This window comes from Furipterus horrens, unplaced genomic scaffold, assembly GCF_987537825.1.
Source record: "Furipterus horrens unplaced genomic scaffold, mFurHor1.1.pri manual_scaffold_8, whole genome shotgun sequence".
In the NCBI taxonomy this organism is placed as follows: Eukaryota; Metazoa; Chordata; class Mammalia; order Chiroptera; family Furipteridae; genus Furipterus; species Furipterus horrens.
Window position 1 is genome coordinate 102,807,947 of NW_028327178.1, and position 18,267 is coordinate 102,826,213.

At 52.5% G+C, this 18,267-nt stretch overlaps 1 protein-coding gene and 1 pseudogene across 1 annotated transcript in view; both read right to left on the reverse strand.

The window, feature by feature from the left end:
- Positions 1 to 17,786, reverse strand: part of PTGIS (prostaglandin I2 synthase) — a 34,443-nt gene extending 16,657 nt beyond the window's left edge. The window contains exons 1-5 of the mRNA XM_090286549.1: positions 17,389 to 17,786; positions 7,655 to 7,778; positions 5,786 to 5,964; positions 4,934 to 5,077; positions 524 to 675 (exon numbers count right to left, since the gene is read on the reverse strand). Of these exons, the coding sequence (XP_090142675.1) occupies positions 524 to 675; positions 4,934 to 5,077; positions 5,786 to 5,964; positions 7,655 to 7,778; positions 17,389 to 17,462 (673 nt within the window). The 5' untranslated portion in view covers positions 17,463 to 17,786. The remainder of the gene's footprint in view (positions 1 to 523; positions 676 to 4,933; positions 5,078 to 5,785; positions 5,965 to 7,654; positions 7,779 to 17,388) is intronic.
- Positions 14,575 to 14,719, reverse strand: LOC150003686 (U1 spliceosomal RNA; annotated as a pseudogene).
- Positions 17,787 to 18,267: the final 481 nt, after the last annotated feature.

Here is an 18,267-nt window from a genome sequence, read left to right on the forward strand (position 1 = left end):
TAGACATACCCCCCCCCTTTAAAAAATACATACTCTAGATATGTATATCTGTCTCTGTTTGCAAAATAGAATATTCCTCCAAAATACTGTGAAGGGATCTATATCGGCATGTTAACATCTATTTGTATAAGAAGCTGGGCTTGGAAGAGTAAATGTTATTACTTTTTACTGTCTACCTCTATGAATTTTTACCCACAATAATATGTGTCTTAATTTAAACAATTTAATGTGTTAAAGTTTGGTTTATAACAATATATAAATAAGGGAAATGATGAGCTATTATGAGCACTGAATGAGACAATACTTAATTAACTGGGTATTAGGCACACAGAATAGGACTCAAAAAGAGATGTTTTTTTTTCTTATTAACTCAGCCAATCCCGACAGCCACCTTCGAGGAAGGCCCTAGGCTTCTTCCCATTTCACAGGTCAGATCTTTCAGTTTGAGCTTGGACGCTCCCTCTGTGTCCTTCAGTCTGCCCAGTACCCACCAGCTCCCACGCCCCCCACCCTGGGTGCTTACCCACTGACAGGGAGCCTCGTGCCAGTTTGGGAAGCAGCAGCTCGAGCTGGCGGAAGGTGTGGAAGACGTCGGCAGAGTGGATGCGGTCCTGGGCCTGACTCAGAGGGGTCCGTGGCAGTGCCTCGACGCCATACAGGGTCAGGTAACCGGCTCTGGGGACAGCAAACAGCGCATCAGGGGTCCTCCCTGTCACTCCCGGTCTGACCCTCCCAGGGCAGCCTACAAACTTTTCTCCACGCATACACCCAATGAGCACCTACTTTTCCTACTACATGCCCCGACTGTTCTGGGCCAGGGAGTCACTGTGAACAAAACAGAGAAAGCCCTGGCTGCTGTGGCTCAGTGGATTGAGTGCTGGCCTGAGAACCAAAGGATCGCCAGTTTGATTCCCAGTCAGGGCACATGCTTGGGTTGCGGGCCAGGTCCCTGGTTGGGGGCGAGCAAGAGGCAACCACATAGTGATGTTTCTCTCCCTTTCTTTCTCCCTCCCTTCCCCTCTCTCTAAAAATAAATAAATAAAATCTTAAAAAAAAAAAAAAAAGAACAGATAAAACCCTCAAGGCTTCATAGAGTGGACACTCTAGTGCAGGAGACAGACCATAGACAAGAGAAATGAGTGAACAACTAATATATCAGCTGGTGCTCTGAGGTATGTGGGAGGGAGAGGGCGAAGGGGTTCACCATGAAGCTGAAACCTGAGGGAAAGCACAGAGGGAGGGGGTCCAAGGCGGAAGGAATCATGGGTGCCAAACACACTGAGGCAGGAAGGAAATGTGAGTGTTGAGGAGCCACAAGGAGGCTGGTGAGGCCAGAGCAGAGTGAATAGGAGGACAGTGGGTTGAGATGGAGCCACAGGTCGGGAGAGCAGGATCCCTCCCCTGCAGAGGGAGTCAGGGCAGGGTCCCTGGAGGAGGCAGGGTCTGAGCTGAGACCTGCAGGGTGAGTAAGGGAAAAAAGAGGGTAAGGGGTTCAGGCAGAGGGCACAGCCTGGGCGAGGGCATGGTCAGAGCTGCCAGGTGCTGTGGTCCAGGCACTGGAGATGGAGTGCGAGGGGACAGGGACAGAAGTGGTCTGGGAGGTGGCAGGAGTGATAATGCGTGGCAGGGCAGGGGTGGGGGCTGCAACCATGAAAAGGCTGAGCTTGACCTGAGGGGTCAGGAGGGAGAGGGACAGGGCCTGGTGGGGGTGGAGAAAGGAAGAGCCACAGGAGCAAGTGTGTCCCTCAGACACACGCACACGCACTCTCCCCGGAGAACCAGTCCTAGACAGTATGTCTTTGCCACCAGTCACTTTTAAGCTTCAGGAGCCCCAGGCCCACTGGCTCCTGTCCTGGGAGGAAAACCGCAGTTTTTCACTTTTTCCACGGGGTGGGAGGGGCCAGCTCGGGCCTGGGCAGGGACATCGCTGAAGCCCCACTGCTCCCCTTGAGCTCCTCCTCATCCCTGGATCTCCCCAGAGAGGGATTTTCCTGTGGAGAGTCTGACTGCAGGACTGAGGGAGGCTGGGGGCCAAGAAAGGCCTGTCTAGTCCTGACTCAGTCCCTTATCTGCACAGTGCAGGCATGTAGCAGGCCTTCCATACATGTGTGATGACTGGCTGGCTGGCTGGCTGGCTGCATGGATGGATAGAAGGGAGGGTAGGTGGATGGGTGGATGGATGAATGGATGGATGGCTGGATAGATGGACAAACAGACAGGAGGAAGAGTGTGCAGATGGATGGACAGGTTAGAACTTAATGCTGAGAATACTGATCTTGGGAGAAAATTACAGGATCATCATGATTCCGAGCTAAGTCACCCAGCCTGCCATCCACCTTTCCCCCTGCGTCCCACTCGGCCCCCCACCCCTGCCCCCACCATCCGGCCTCGGCTTCCATGACAGCAGAGATAGAGCGCTCAGCACCTGCTCATCTCGCCGCGCTCAGCGGAATAACCCTTCCTGCAGAACCGTCTAAGCCGTGGCCTTCCCAGGCCTCTGCACCAGCCCAGAAGGAATTTTCTCCCCTTCTTGCCCAATCATGCAAGGCCTAGGCCCTCTTCTCCGGACAGACGCCCCGCTTCCTATGGCAGAAGTTGTGAAGGGCAGCCTCACACTGCATCTAGTCCACAGACGCATATGGTTTGGTCAACAGAAAACAAACTGAATGTGTGTTTAAACACTGGGGGACCTTCACACAAAATCTGGATTTCCCCCTTATCTCTTCTTGAAAAAGGGCAGAATACTTCCCCCCGCCCCGAGCCAGCAGGCCAGCCTGGCAGCCCCGGGTAGGAGTCATGGCCTCCTCTTTTAGACCGGATGAGCTGGCAGGGTCAGGCGGTCCCCACCAGGCCCTTCGGTCCCCATGACACTGCAGTTAAACACTTGTTGCCATTTGTCATCCCACTTGCACTGTTTTTTTTTTTTTTTTTTATTAAAGCAGAGAACCTTTTCCCTGCACATGTATTTCTACCAAAATAGGCAATAAAAAATAACTGCCCCTCCCATAAAAAACCCACACCAAGGCCTCAAGGGGTCACACTGTGGAAGTGAGAGCTTTCCTATGGCACCTCCCCTCCCCATCAAAATAACACACTACCTGGCTGAAGACAGACAATAACGACATGTATGAATACACACAAAACCGACAGGTGGCGCTAGGAGCTACAGAGAAAAGGCTGGAATGGGCTAGGTAATGAGAGGGCCATCATATTAAACGGGGTGTCAGAAAAGCCTCTGAAGGTGACACTTGCGATGAGACTTGAATGAAGTGAGGTGGGAGCCAGGCAGGCGTGTAGGGAACAGCACTCTCGGGCAACGGAACAGAAACGGCGAAGGTCTTGAGGTAAGAGCATGCCTGGCCTATTCATGGGGCAGCAAGGAAGCCAGTGAGATGACACAGGAGAGAGCAATGGGGACACAGGTATGGTCATGCAGGACCCCATAGGTCAGGGTAAGAGCTTCAGATGTGACTCTGAGTGAGGCAGGGCCCTGCATAGGAAGGCCTGAGTGGTGGTCTTTCACGGTCTGGGGCCATGTGAACCTGTGCCTCCACACCAAGGTTTGTCACCCAATCCAATCCCCCCATCCCTTTCTACCTCAGAGGCTCCAGAGGTGATGAAAAGGCCCCAGGCTGCCAGGCAAGGAGTCAGGAGCCCCAGCCCAGGCCTCAGGTCCTAAAGACACAGGGATCCACTAACATCTGACCCCTGCGCTGTGCCTGCCGTTCCCGTGGGCCTACACAGCCCCTGCTGCCACCACGTCATCCCACCTCCCCCAGCGCCACAGTGGCCTCTCGGACTTCTTTGCCCACACAGGGACGCAGGGTGGCAGGAGCCGGGAGACCTGGGAGTTGCCTTGCTATGAACTTGCTGGGTGGCTTTAGCTGCCCCTTTCTGGACCTCGGTTTGCTCCACAATGACAGGGTGGACCAAACCAGCATCACTCAGGCCCATCACAGCCCTTGAGAGCTGCTGTGAGGACTAAATGCATCAACACAAATTGAGCCTACATGGATGCACACACATGCATCATAAATGTGGCCCTGTGCCCATATGTGTCAGGGAAGGCCTGTCTTTAAGGCTAATACTGGGTCCCCCTAATGTTTTAGAGCTGAAATGTCCTTTCTTTTATGAAATGCCAGTCAGTTCATGGTACCACCAAAAATCAAGGAACTGTCCTTACTACAGAGCTTTCCCTCACACTCCTCCATCACTGCCACCGCCCCAATCAAATCCTTCAACAGGTCCCATCAGCTCCACCCCACCAATGGTCACCATCTTCCTGTCACCTCCCTGGTGCAGACCACCATTATCTCTTATCTGGGCAACTACAACAGCCTCCTAATAGGTCCTCCTGCTTCTCTCTCATTGCCACACACCTAGTCTCAATGCAGGAGCCAAAGAGCATTATTTTTCTTTTTTTTTAATTTTTCTTTACTGATTTTAGAGAGAGTGGAAAGGAGAGAGAAAATGAGAGAAACATTGCTTTGTTCCTGCACTTCTTTACGCATTCACTGGTTGCTTCTTGTATGTGCCCTGACAGGGAATCGAACTCACGACCTCGGCATATTAGGACAATGCTCTAACCAACTGAGCTACCCGGCCAGGGCTCAAGAAGCACTTTTAAAGCTGTTAAGTCCAATCATGTCAAGCCCCTGCTTAAACCCCCTGTGTCACTCCTCTTACGTAGAATAAATTCCAAAGCCATCAATGCCCCCTTTTTCTGGCCTCTGTCTCCTTTACAACCTGCCGGCTGAGCCAGGTAACTACTGGGGGTCCCAGACGCATCATGTCACCTTGCAGTCTTTGCTTTCAGTCTCCCAGACGGCTCCCCCACCCACCAAGTCCTCCTGGTTCCCCAGCCACTACTAATGGCCGACCCAGGTCCAGAGCGCTGGGCTCCACTCCGCAGAGGGGGGCTGCTCGGGCTCACCTGAACAGGAAGCTGTAGGAGAAATCAAGGAGACCCGTCTTGTGCCAGCCACCGCCCGCTTCTGCGGTGTCGCCCAGCAGGACGGTGCGGAGGTTGGTGTTCATGGCTTCTGTGAGCGCCTGCAGGTCTCTGTGGAGGAGAGTCCTGGGACAGAGGACAATGAAATGAGAGAGCAGCTTCCAAAGGGTAATAGCCACTTACAGGCGTCTCCCTCCCCAAACCTCCAGTCCCAGGGCTCCGGCTCCTTGTTGGCAATGGAGGCCTTTGGAAGATCGGCTCTAACAAGATGATATTATTACTCTCATCATCAACAATGACCAATACTATGTATTGTGCTAAGCGCAATGATCTCACTTCATCTTTTGGAAACTCTAGGGTTAATAGTTACTATCGTGGTAATAAAGCGTGGTTGTAAGTTACTTACCCCCTAGCAACGCCGTGAAGACTGATGAGATCATGCATGATGCCCAGCATGGAATAGGAACTCAAAAATATTCACCACCTTACGCTCTTCCCTTCATTTTACAGATGTGGGAACAGGCTTGTGGGATGGGGGGTGGGGGGGGCCTTGTTCAAAGCCACAAGGCTAGGAAGGGGTAGAGCTGGGATTCGAACCTAGGTCTGACTGACCCAAACCCTGGTCTCTTTCTACTCAGATCAGAGTTGCTTCCTAAGAAGTAAGGAGTTTTTCCTCACCCCAAAGATTTGGGGTTGTTTTTTCTTTTGTTTTTGTTTGTTCCCTTGAAACAAAGTGTCTTCCCTGGACACCCATTGAGATGACCGCGACTCGACCTAGCAGGTAAGCAGGTGGCCCCTCCGGCCCACCCGCGGCCGCTGCAGCCGGCCACTCACGGTTTCATTTTGGCCTTTTCGTCGCTGGGGTTGTAATGCGGAAGCTGCACGTCGAAGATCCTCTCCATGAGGAAGACGGCGTAGGCGTGGAAATCCAGCTTGGTGCAAGGCTCCCACACCACCGAGTCATAGGAGTGTGGGTCCAGGAGGACAGTGACATACCTGCCACCCACCAGCACCTGGGAAGTCGGCAGATTAGCGTGGGGAGCAGCGCTATGAACGACAGCAGCCCTCCTGTCGTTATCCTGGTGGTCAAGGGCTTCCCCTGCGCCGAGCACTGGCCCCGTCGGGTACTTAATGGACACTGGCCTTCTATCTGCCCCTCACAACCACCCTGTGAGGTAGGGATCACCATTCACCCATTTATAGCTGAGAAGCGAGGCTTCAAGAAAGCATATAACGGGCCCAAGACGACGCAGCTGGGAAGGGGCACAGCTAGAACTGGAATTCTGCAATTTTTGGAACCAAAAGTTGTGCTCTTAAGCACCTGCCGTGGTCACCTTGGTTACTGTCACCCCTCCAGCAGCCAGGGGGGTATCCAGATGGACGGATATGCATCACAGGTGAGTGGGTGGATGGGCGGATGGAAGGTGGGTGGATGGAAGGATGTTGGTGCCTAAGTGCCAATGGGTAGATTACAAACAGGTGGATGAATGAGTAGATGGATGGATACATGGGTGGAAGGAAGAAGGAAGGACATAGGGACAGGCGATACTGTCTGGGAAATGCTAGCGGACGTGCGAGCAAGACCCACTTCTTTGGGAGGTTGAGCTCTGTACGTAACCTGCTGCCCCAGAAGGGAAGAAAACATCACTAGAGAGCTGTAATCCTGCAGACAACAAAGGGAAGGGCATTGTCCCTCAAGTGCCTGGGCAGGGGTCTGTGAGTCACATTACTCAAACCCCCTTATTAGACACAGGCCAGTATCTAAGTAAACATGCAGGTGGGTGGACCGTTAGATGGGTGGATAAATGGTAGGAGAGATCACCGAATGTCTGTTGGATTTGGAAGATGGATGGACAGGCAGCTAGAGGTTGGCTGGAAGTGAAGCGGATGGACGGATGTTGGGTACATGGGTGGCAGGATGCTAAGTGGGTTTGGCGGTAAATGGGTTGAGGGATGAATGTTGGGTGAATACAAGTTGGAAGGATCCATGGAAGGTGGGTGGATGGGTGCTGGTTGTTTGGGTGTGAAAGGGATGGAGAAATGGAGCTATCACTAGCTGGATGTCGAATGGAGAGATAACCGCACGTTGGGCGAATAGCGGCAGATGGACGGAAACATGGGTAGACAAGCAGAAGAACGGACGTTAATGGAAACTGAATACACAGATGAATGTTGGGTGGGTGTGAGGTATGGGAATGGGAGAGTGCTGAATAAATCTGGGTAAACATCTGGAGGGACAGGTGTTGGGGACATGGAAGATGGACAAATGCTGAAGAGATACAGAGAAAGATGGGCAGAGGAGCAGGTAGCTGGAGGGTTAATGGACACGGAGTATATAAATGAGTGTTGGGTGGCTGTTAGGGGGCAAGGGTGCTGGCAGAAGGGCAGGTGTGCTATGGGTGGGCGGATGCTGGATGGGTGGAAGCCGAATGAACGGAGAGAAGTCAGTTAGATGGATATACAAGAACTGGACAGATTCTGAATGATTACATAGCCCAGTGTGGGGGAGATGCCAGCAGGATAACGAGAGAAAGGGTCTCAGATAAACGTTGGATGGAAAGCTGTACAGACACAGCTAGTTGGTGGGAATGTCGAACGGGCAGGTTAGCGTACGCGTGGCTGTCGGAGGACTCAGTAAACATCAGGTGTGGCCGGCCCGGCTGCTCGCCTCCTTCCCTCCCAAGAGGCACAAGAGGTACTTACAGTAAAGATATCACCGTGCTTCTCCTTCATCCTCGTGAGGAAGCTGGCGGCGTCTTTCCCAAACTCCAAGGCATAGCCCAACCAGGGGATACTGCCCAAGTCCAGGGGAGGCTCGCCAGGCCGCCTGCAGAAAGCACAGTGCTCGTCACGTCACTGTTTGACAAAGCAGGGAAGAGGACGAAGGGTGTCGGGCGTGGGGCGGGGCTTTAAATGGAGAGGGTAGGCGGGCTTCCCTGAGGAGGCATTTGACCAAAGAGAGGGAGCCCCGTGGTTAGGTGGAAGAAGAGCCTCCAGGCAGAGCGAACAAGAGCAAAGGCCCTGGGGTTGGAGCATGCCTGGCGTGTTCCAATCATAGTACAGAGGCCAGTGTGGCTGGACTGGAGGGAGCAGGAGAAGCAGGAGAGGCTGAGGCCAGCGCAGCAACCAGGCCAGGCCATGCCAGGCCTATCGGCAGCATGAGGACTTCAGCTTTGTCTCAGGGAGGTGGGAGCCATGGAAGTTTGGAGAATAGTAAGGATGTGATCTGGCTTTCTTTTTTTTTTTTTTTTTTTTTTTTACTGGATCCTTCTGGCTGCTGAGTAGAAAATGGACTGTAGGGGGCTGAGAGCCGAAGTTGGGGGACTAGTTGATGAAGGTGGTCATCTCTCTAAGAATGGGGTTCTTTTCAAAACCCAGTAGTATAAAGATACAGGATTGCCTGTTTGAGCCAGCGTGGCCCAGGGTTCTGGTCCTCACACTCCCTGTCATGCTGACAGAGGAAGGACGAGACTGGAGAGTGGGCTCAGAATCTGAGTTATCCCAGGCAGCCAGAGGCCAGGCCCATGGCTGTGGGGGTGCCCCAGGGCCACGTGCCAGCTCAGCCTCCGTGGGAAGGTTGGGTGTGTGATAGTCAAGGTCAGAATCACCTGTAAAAACAGAGCAACTCCTCTGAGAATCTAGTAACAGCATTTATAGCCACCGTGACCGAAAGAATTCTGAGATGCCCCACACCCTTGCACAACCCCCTCCCGCGGAGGGGGGAACAGATGGTACAGTTGACTTTACGGAAGAACAATCCTCCTCAGTGGGCCTGACCTAATCAGGCAGACACAGGGCTTACAAAAGACAAGGCTCTTCCTGGCAAAAGAGGCTCGAAGCATGAGAGACACAACATCGGAGAGAATCTCCGTTGCTGGCTTTGAAGATGGAAGGGGCCACATGGCAAGGAATGCTGGTGGCGTCTTGGAGCTATGAGTGGACCTTGTCTGACAGCAAGCAAGGAAGTGGGGACCTCAGTCCCACAACCACAAGGAACTGAATTCAGCCAAATTCTTCCCTGGAGGTAGCCTCGCCTACTCCTTGGCTTCAGCCTTGTAAGACTCTGAACAGAGAACCCAGCTAAGCTGCACCATGCTTGACCTCTGACCTGCCAGACTATGTGTGTGGCCATGGTTGTAAGCTGCTAAGTGTGTGGCAGTTGGTTGCACAGCAAAAAGTAACTCATCCCCTGAAACTTACATGGCACTTGCAGGGGTATGAAGTGGTATATGAACACTCCTCCCCCACCACCCTTTGAGGGGCAGCTAAGGAGAGGTGCCTCATGATCACAAAATGAGCCTCACAATATCATACAGCTGGTCCCCAAACCCAGGCTCGGACCCACATTGGAGGCTGAGAATGATCAGAACCACGGGGATGCAGAAAGCTCCCTGTCTGCCGAGTGAGTGAGAGAAGCATCCCACCTCTTCTCCTCACTGTGGATTCATTCACTCCTCCATCAAACAGTGACCACGAAATGGGCACCGTTCTCAGTGCTGGAGACACAGCAGTGAACAGGAGAGACCAGTCCCTGACTGCACAGGGCGTACATATTAATAAGGAGAGATAGGCCAAAAAAAGGAGGTAAAATCATTTCAGAGAGTGAGAAATGTGATAAAGAAAACAAAGACAATGCAACTCAACACCGAAAAGAAAAGAACCCAATATTAAAACACATTAGGGTTTTGGACAGTTCCCCCCAAAAGATACACAAATGGCCAGTAAACACATAAAAATAGGCCCAACATAATTAGTCCTTGGGGAAATGCAAATCAAAACCACAATGTGGTACCACTTCACATCCACTAAGTTAAGCATTATTAAAAAAAAAAAAATAGGAAATTGCTGGCAAGGATGTGGAGAGACTAACATATTCAGGTGTTTCTGGTGGGAATGTAAGATGGTGCAGCTGCTTTGGAAACTAATCTGATAGTTCCTTGAAAGGTTAAATAGAGTTACTGTATGACCCAGCAATAGACCCCCAGAGAATTGAAAACATATGTTCACACAGAAATTTGTGTGCTATTGTTCATAGTAGCGCTATTCACCACAGCCAAAAAGTGGAGCCAACCCACATGCCCACTGACCGATGAATGGATAAACAACACGTGGTCAATTCGTGCCTGGGAACGGTACTCAGCCATAGAAAGGTATGCTGCGCTAAATCATGCCGCGCTAAATCGTGCCACAGCATGGAAGAACCTCAGGACCACTGTGCTAAGTGAAAGAAGCCAGACACCAAAGGCCACATGTTGTCTGCTTCTATTTCTATGAAATGGCCAGAAAAGGCAAATCAATACAGCTAGAAAGTGGATGAGTGTTTGCCAAGGGCGGAGGGGACAGGGATGATGAGTGACTTCTAAAAGGGGAAGCATTTCTTTTTTGGAATGATGAAAATATTCTGGAGTTAGAGCGTGGTGATAGTTGTACAACCCTGCAAATACTCTAAAAACCACTGAATTGTGTATTTTAAAAGGATGCATTTTATAGTATGTGTATTATATCTCATTAAAGAAAAAAGGAAAGGTGATACGAGATAGTCAGGGGCTAGTTCAGAGAAGGTGGTGAGGACAGGCCTCTCCAAGGAGGCAGGTACCATCTGAGCCAAGACCCAAGGACGAGAAGGAAGTACAACGGAAGAGAGAAAACCATCACAGGCAGAGGGAACAGCAAGTGCAAAGGGCCTGGGGTGGGAATGCACTTGGTGAAGTTTTCATGACAGCAGGAGCCAGTGTGGCTGGAGTGGAGAATGGGGGCAGGGGGAGAGGTAGGAGATGATGTTGGAGATCACCGATGGCCCACGAAGATCCAAAAGTCGAGGAGAGAGTCTGGCTTGTCCATCAGGTGCGATGGAGATCCTCTGGAGGGTCTGAGGTGGGAATTGGGAAGCAATGTGGTTATGCTTTTTAAAGACTGCAACTGAGAGAGAGGCAGTGGGGAGACGTGTCAGGAGACTACTGTGACCATCCAGAGACCGATAATGGTAGAAGCGAAAGCCATGGTCCCCAGGGAGCCACCCAACTGCTGCCCCGCCCCCCCGCCCCCAGCTCCCAGGGCAGGGGGCTTTTGTACTTCGCCAGTACCCCAGGGGGCACCAACCTCTCTTCACCCTTCTTCCCCTCCCCCTCCCCCTTCCTCCGCCATGGCCCCCTGCTCCCTCAGTCTGGATGTCCCCCAACGTAATCCAAAGGGCGGGGCAGGTGGTGAATGGAAAGACTGGTCTGATTTGAGCCTGGGTTTGGGAAATGCGGGAGCAGACTCAGAGAGGAGGCTGCAGGCGCTGGGCCGTGCCTTCCGCAGCTGCCCCTTCCCCTCTCCCCGGCCCCCACTCCGCCTCTGATCCCATCATCGAGGAGACTTGCAAAGTCACAGACCTGGGACTCTAAGGGGGTACCAGAGAGGTACCAGGACCTTCTCTTTCCCCTTGTCTTCCTGTGAGCCCCTGAGTCAAGCCACTCCTCAGAAGGCTCCACTTAAAGGTGAGGCGCCATGCTGGCGGGGCCCGGGGTCGCAGTAACCCAATAGCCCGGTACGCACCAAGCCAGCGAGGGCATGGGAGCACCGTTTTTGGCCAGAGGGCATGTCGGTTATGAGCCCGACTTTAGCACCACTCTTTCTGGCTTCAAATCCCAGCCATGCACTTGCTGGCTGTGTGACTTTGCTTCTCCGTGCCTCAGTTTCCTCACCTGTAATACAGGATGGACCACAATACTGACCACATCAGACTGTGATGCAGAACAAGGGAGTTACAGAAAGAACAGTGAGTGCCTGGTACCTCGTCACCGCTGACCAGCTGGGGGGGCCTGAGGAGGAGGACCCATTAGACTCTCGGGCACCATTTATTGAGTAAAAACAGTATGTCAGGTGCTATGCATTTCCCAAAGGTGTCCTTGCTTGGTAATAACGGCTAATACTTAATGAGTCCTGGCTGTGCCACCCTATGAGGAAGGGGTTATTACCATCAAGCCCACTTTATGGCAGATGAAACCGAGGCAGAGGGGCTGAGTCGCTCGCCCAAGGGCCCACTGTGGAGGGTCTGGGTTTCTAATCCAGGCAGGTCTGGCTGCAGGGAACCTACCCTGGCCCCCAGTCTCCCCAACTGGGCATCTGCATCCCCACTTCGTAAATGAGGAAACTAAGACAGAGAGGTTTCAGCAACCTGCCGGAATGCAGGGCCTGAGATTTTCCCCTAAGAGGTCTTTGGGGATGCGGGTGGGGCCTGGCTTCCTTTCCTGCCCTTTATCCCCGCTGCTGCCACCCGGGCTCCCCAGCAAGCCAGGTGTTATTTCTGGCCGCTTTCATCCTTCTCTAGAAAAGCCCGGAGGAGGTGCGGACAAAGGCAGGAAGCTGGGGGCCCAGTTGTCTGACCCCTGGTGTGGCCCCGGACTCCTCCAGCCCAGCCCGCATTCCAGTGTGACTCAGCCTGGCCAGTGGGGGCGAAGGAGGCTCTATTTTGGGGTCTGCGGTCTCTAGCCTCTCCCACTGACACTCTCACTGTTTTCAGGCACTGCCAGGCCCTGGGGGGCAGGGATGGAGGGCTTGACCCTCTCGTCCCCAGCTCCTGCCCACATCGCTGATTGTTGCTTGCCCTTCCTGGTTCCGACACCAAGGCAACCTTTTCTGAGTTTTACTTCCCACCCCTGTGGTTTAAATTCCCATCATGTGGGGCCCTCCAAAGACTGCCCATTCCTCGCTCACAGCCCCCACCGCCAACCCCGCCACCTGTCCTGTTTCTCTCCACTCAGCCCTTTGCAAATCAGGAGAGAGGGTCAGGATGGATCTCTCCCACCTTTGTGTCTCCTAGAGTATCACACCTTCACTGGATGCAAGTTCTATGAGGACAGGCACTAGTCACTGACTACAGCACCTGGCCCACAGTAGGCGCTTTATAAATATGACAGATGAATGAATCATGTATACCTGCCTCCCAGAGCTGCTAAGAGGGTTAAGAGGGCTAGTGCAGGTTAAGCATCTGACAGATAATCCACATTCTGAGTTTCCCAGAGCAGAGGCGGCACCGCTATGCTGTGCAATGTTGGTGGACTGCCCAACCTCTCTGTCCAGTAGTTTCAACTCAATTCAGGGCCTCAGGCTCTGGGAGGATTTAATGGAAGAACAGAAGGAGGCTGGTTGCCATTAACCAAGGGTCTCCCTAACCTTCTTTTACTACCCCCTCTCATGGCCTCCCACTGTGTAGAAAAAGCATGCGGCCATCTTGCTGTAGTTTTTGTTTCCCTGTTTGTATAAATAATAGACACAGATTCAGAGAATTGTTTTTCAACATAAAAAACTGTATAGTGATAAATACAACAGCTGCATGTTGAAGATGCAATAGGGAGTGGTGGGGACTGTGGCAAGTCTAGAGAGGACTCTACAACTGAGTCCCAGGCAAGTATTGTTAGCTATTCCAATTTTTTCACAAGAAGCTGTAAATCCAGAGTTTTGTGTGTGGAGTGCCCCAATTTTCTCCCCTTGTGCTGTGTGGTACACACTAGACCCAGCTGGGGTTGAATTCAGTTAATAGACCACCATTTGGTGACTTCTGGTTAGGACATGTTGGAAGGAGACAGCTTTATTTGTTCCTAGGAATTCCATATTCTGCAAGGGCCCAAATCGGCCCTTGAACCGCCAGGAACCCTTACCTGATGCCACTTGTGGCATTTGGTCCCCCAGAAAATGGGCTTCCCATGCAGGAGACCTCTCTCAAGGCTCCCGCAGCAATCACACAAGCCCAAAGAGGAAGAGATGCATTCAGTCTGGCAAAGTGGCAGGGGCATGAGAGACCAGCAATGTGCACCAGCTCAGAGGACAGATGGAGAAACTCGGGCCGGGAAAGCAACGTGCCTGATACCCACATGGCAGATCACAGCCTCTATGGGCACAGAAGCCGGACACCTAACTCCCAGCTCACCACCTCTCCCAAGCGAAGACACTCACGGTTAGCAAGCTGGGCTGAAAAATTCTTGCTATAATTGCAGAAATCTGAATTTGGACTTGGAACTAGATGACATTAAGAATTATTTTCGAAATTCTCAGGATAATAGAATTGCGGTTGTCATTGTTTTTTGACGTGCATGCTGAGGTATTTAGTGGGAAGACAGTATGACACCTGTAATTTGTTTTGAAATGTTGACAACTGTCAAATCTAGGTGACGGGTACATGGGGGTTCTCATACTATTCTTTCTATTTTTCTGTCTAGTTGAAATCTTTCATAAGTAAACTTTTAAAATTTTAAACAGAACAAAGCCACATGTAAAGACAGAGTTGCTGACTGACTGAAGGAGTGCTTTTTTCTTCTCACTGGGAAGAGCATAAATTTGGGAACCGGCTGGATGTGGTGTGATTTCTGTGTGACTTTAAGGTCACGCAGCCTTTCCTAAGCCCAGGCTCTAAGATGGGGTGATGAGCATTCCGTCAAGGGTCAGTCAAGAGAAAGGAATGAGCCAAGGGCAGGGCCTTGCTTGTTTTGTGACCCAAACTTTGGATCACTGTCTACACACCATCAGCATCATCCGCCTCTCTTTCCAATGCTTGGTTATTTGTCCTTTCTTAAGAACCTTCTAGAGGTAGCTGCATCTCTCACTATCTTAACATCATGTGGTTCTAGGACTTTTTTTTTTCACTGGAGAGCGCGAGCGTAGTCCTCCCTCAACCACAAATGATGCAGCCAAGTTTCCCACATGTGGGGAAATCGCAGGGGTCAGCACATTGGAGTGCAATGGAAAGCCACCTTCATGATCACAGTCTCTCCCCTGCCAGGTAAGTACCTAAGACTATTTTTAAAGATTTTATTTATTTACTTTTAGAGAGGGGAAGGGAGGGAGAGAGAGGGAGAAACACTGATGTGCCAGAGAAATATCGCGTGGTTGCCTCTCCCAGGCATGTGCCCTGAGTGGGAATCGAACTGGTGACCTCTGGGTTTGTGGTATGACACCCACCCCACTGAGCCACACCAGTCAGGACTCTAAGACTTCTGAGCATTCAGGTCACAAATATAATGTGTGCAAAGAGTGAGAAGTCATTTTTCCTGGGAGTTAAAATTTCATGCAGCCCAGGTTTTTAATCCAGACAGACCTTGGGCAAGTTGCTTGGCCTCTCTGAGCCTCAGTTTCTTCCCCTGTAAAATGGGGGTAAGAGTGCCCCTCGCTGAGTCAGTAGGAGGAAATGAGATTGGGGGCTTAAGTTGGGGTCCTGTGGGCTCTGTCCACCAGCTGTCGGCGACCCCCACACCCATACTTCTCTCCCATGCCCCCTTGTTGACTCTCCTAAGCTGCCAACAGATATAAAAATAAACAACTCACCCTCAAAGATCAATCAGCTCTCTGGATCTAGCAAGAATTAGCTAAAATAATGTTTAATTGGTATTCCTGCTAACCCAGCAATTCCACTTTCACCTACTAGTATCATCATCATCATCATCATCATCATCATCCCCACTTTAAAGATTGGGGAACTGAGGCAGAGTGGTTACTCAACTTCTTATTCCCAGAGGCTGGAAATTTCCATACGCTGAGCACCCAGGTCCCCTGCCTCCCACGGCTGCCCCCATCACCCCAAGAAATACACAGTCACCCCGAGAAAAGCACAGACCAGGAGGCTCCGCAGGAAAACCACAGCACATCATCTGAAATAGCAAAAACAGTGGAAACAACCTAAAAACCCATCCACAGGGAGAAGAATGAAAAGGCAAAAGAGAAGTCTGCCACTATTCATACTACGGAATCTTACACAGAAAATCAAAAAACTGAATTAGAGCTCCACGTAGCAATGTGGAGAGAGGTCAGAACCGAAACCTGGAGTGAAAAAAAAAAAGCCAACATAAAGTCTGAAAACACCTCTATTCAGAGTATCCAACAAACTTATTTGTTGTCTTTTTCTTTCTTTTTGAACACGGTGTTCAATTTCACCTGAAAATGTGATTGTTGAAAAAAAATATCATGAACTTACGGTGTGGAAATTCAACTAACATACTGTTTAAAAATAAAAAGTTTCCAGAAAATGTCTGGAAGTTTCAGATACTCTGATTTAAACACACACAGACCTTCCCACTGCCCTGCATTATCTACAGGCTCCTGTCCAATGCACTCATGTGTGTACAAATAATTGCAAAAACAGCAGGGGAGACCAAGGAGATGTGACACCCTGGCCTGGATCCTGGAATAGAAGGAAGACTTGAATGGAAAAACTGATGAAATTCAAATAAAGCCTGCAGTTTGGTGAGTTGGAACAGACCAGAGTTGGTTCTTAGTTTTGACAAATGTATATGATAACAAAAAATGTTACCAAGAGCGGAAACTGGGTGAGGGGCATTTGGGAACTCTTTGTACTACCCTTGCAACTTTTTTGTAAATATAACACTAGTCCCAAATGAAAAGTGTACTCTCAAAAAATCTGGAAGGTTGCCCCGGACGGATCCACGGGAGAGGCCAGAATTGTTGGAAGGTTGGTTAGGAGGGCTTATCCCTAACGGGATATTTGTTTTAAGCCAAAAGTATTCAGCTATTCTTTATGCAACTCAGATTAACTTTTAAATATTTTAGAGAAAGAAAAAGGCCTACTGCCATCTCCCTGATGGGAGGAGTATGAGTTTTTTACTTTTTCTCCTAAATTGCAGATTCTCAAAGGAGCAGAAAAACCTTTGGGACTAGGAAGCCGAGACATTTCACTTTGGTTCTACCTGGTCAGGCAGCTGGACCTCAGGGGAGGGGAGACCCCTCCCTGGGCCCCACTTTCTCCCCCGGGCAGAGCGAAATGCCGAGCCTGCCCAGCGACCCCGTCCAGGTCGGTGAATCCTATGGAAGGTGGTTTCGGGGCTGGTAAAAGGGCACCCCTCGGGGCCTCTGCCTCCCCAGCCTCATTTCTCCCATCTGTGTACTGGGGGTGAGGAGGAGGCTACCCCACAGGACTGCAGAGAACAAAGCCGGGGTGTGAGCCCGCCAAGTAGATGCCGGATCCACGTAGCGGCTGGAGAGCGGGAGAGGACTTCTTCCAGCGGGGGTCGTTCGGAGCCTGCCTACGCGCCTTTCCTCGCCCAAAGCCCCTCTGTCCTCGCCTGGAACCCCAGCGCAGGTCCCAGCCCGTGCGCCCTGGGCCCGGCCCGGCCGACCGAGAGGGTGCGGTAGGTGCCAGCCCCCCGGGGCCCACCCCGCGTTTCCACACCTTCCCGCGCCGCGCCACCCCACTTCTTTGCAGGGTGGCCCGGCCCGGCCCCTCCTGGTGATGAGCGTGGGAGCCCCTTGTGCGAGGGGCCTGGACTCCCACCTCCGAGGGACTCGCTCGGGGGATGTGGGTGACAATGGGAAGGACCCCCGGGCACTGGGGCGCGCGCGCGCAGGCTCCGGCCCGGGGCTGCCGGGGGCTCGGCGACCCCCAGCTGCAGCCCGGGCCCGGGAGCGGAGACGCCCCTTTGTCCGGCGGGGTGGCTGGGGGCACTCACCGCGTGCGCCGGCGGGTCAGCAGGAGCAGCAGCAGCAGCGCGGCCAGGAGGCCGAGGAGCACGGCCCAGGACATGGTCCGGCCGGGGACAGATCGGGCGTGCAGCGGCCGAGCGCGGGAGACTGCGGGCTGGCTCGGGGGCGGCCCGGCCCACCCAGGTGCCTCTCTCCGCCCCGGCGCCCTCTCTCCAGCCCACAGGCCGGGCCCATTTAGGGGCACGGGGCGGGGCCGCCGGTCCCTCCCAGGTCCCAAGGGGTCGCTGGGGGCGTTCTTGGAGACCCCTCCTCTCGTCTCCGGCCGAGACAGGCCCCCGCCCCCTGGGCCAGGAATGTGATGGGGGTAGGGGATGGAAAATGCGGAATGGAGGAAAGGGGAGACGCGGGTTAGAGAAGGAGGGGTTTGGTGGGACAGGGTGGGGGTGGTGATGGAAAGGGAGAGGATGTGCTAAGAGGGAGAAATATGTGGGGGGAGAACGGGGGAGGGGAAGGGAGTGTGAGGATGAGAGGGTGACTGGGGAGGGGGTGGCTTTCCATCACCTTCCACCTAAACAGCCTCCAGCACCCGGCCCCCTCCTCGTCCATCCCCCATGGACCACTTTGAGACCTTGAGCTGTCTATGCTGTGGTGGGGCTGGGGGAGTTGAGCTGGATTCTACCCACTGGTACCCCACATGCATAACTGCACGGAGGAGGTTCCAAGCGCTGGTTGGAACCGGGCTCTGAGTCCCCAGCCCTCAGCTGCTGTAAGGGACAGACCAGAGTATAAGGCACCCAGACCTGGACCTGGATGTGGTGGCCATTGTCAGGATCACCTGGGGGTTAAGGTGCCAGCCTCCAAGCGCCCCTGGCTCCACAGGAGACCGCCCCTGCGTGCTGGTGGGA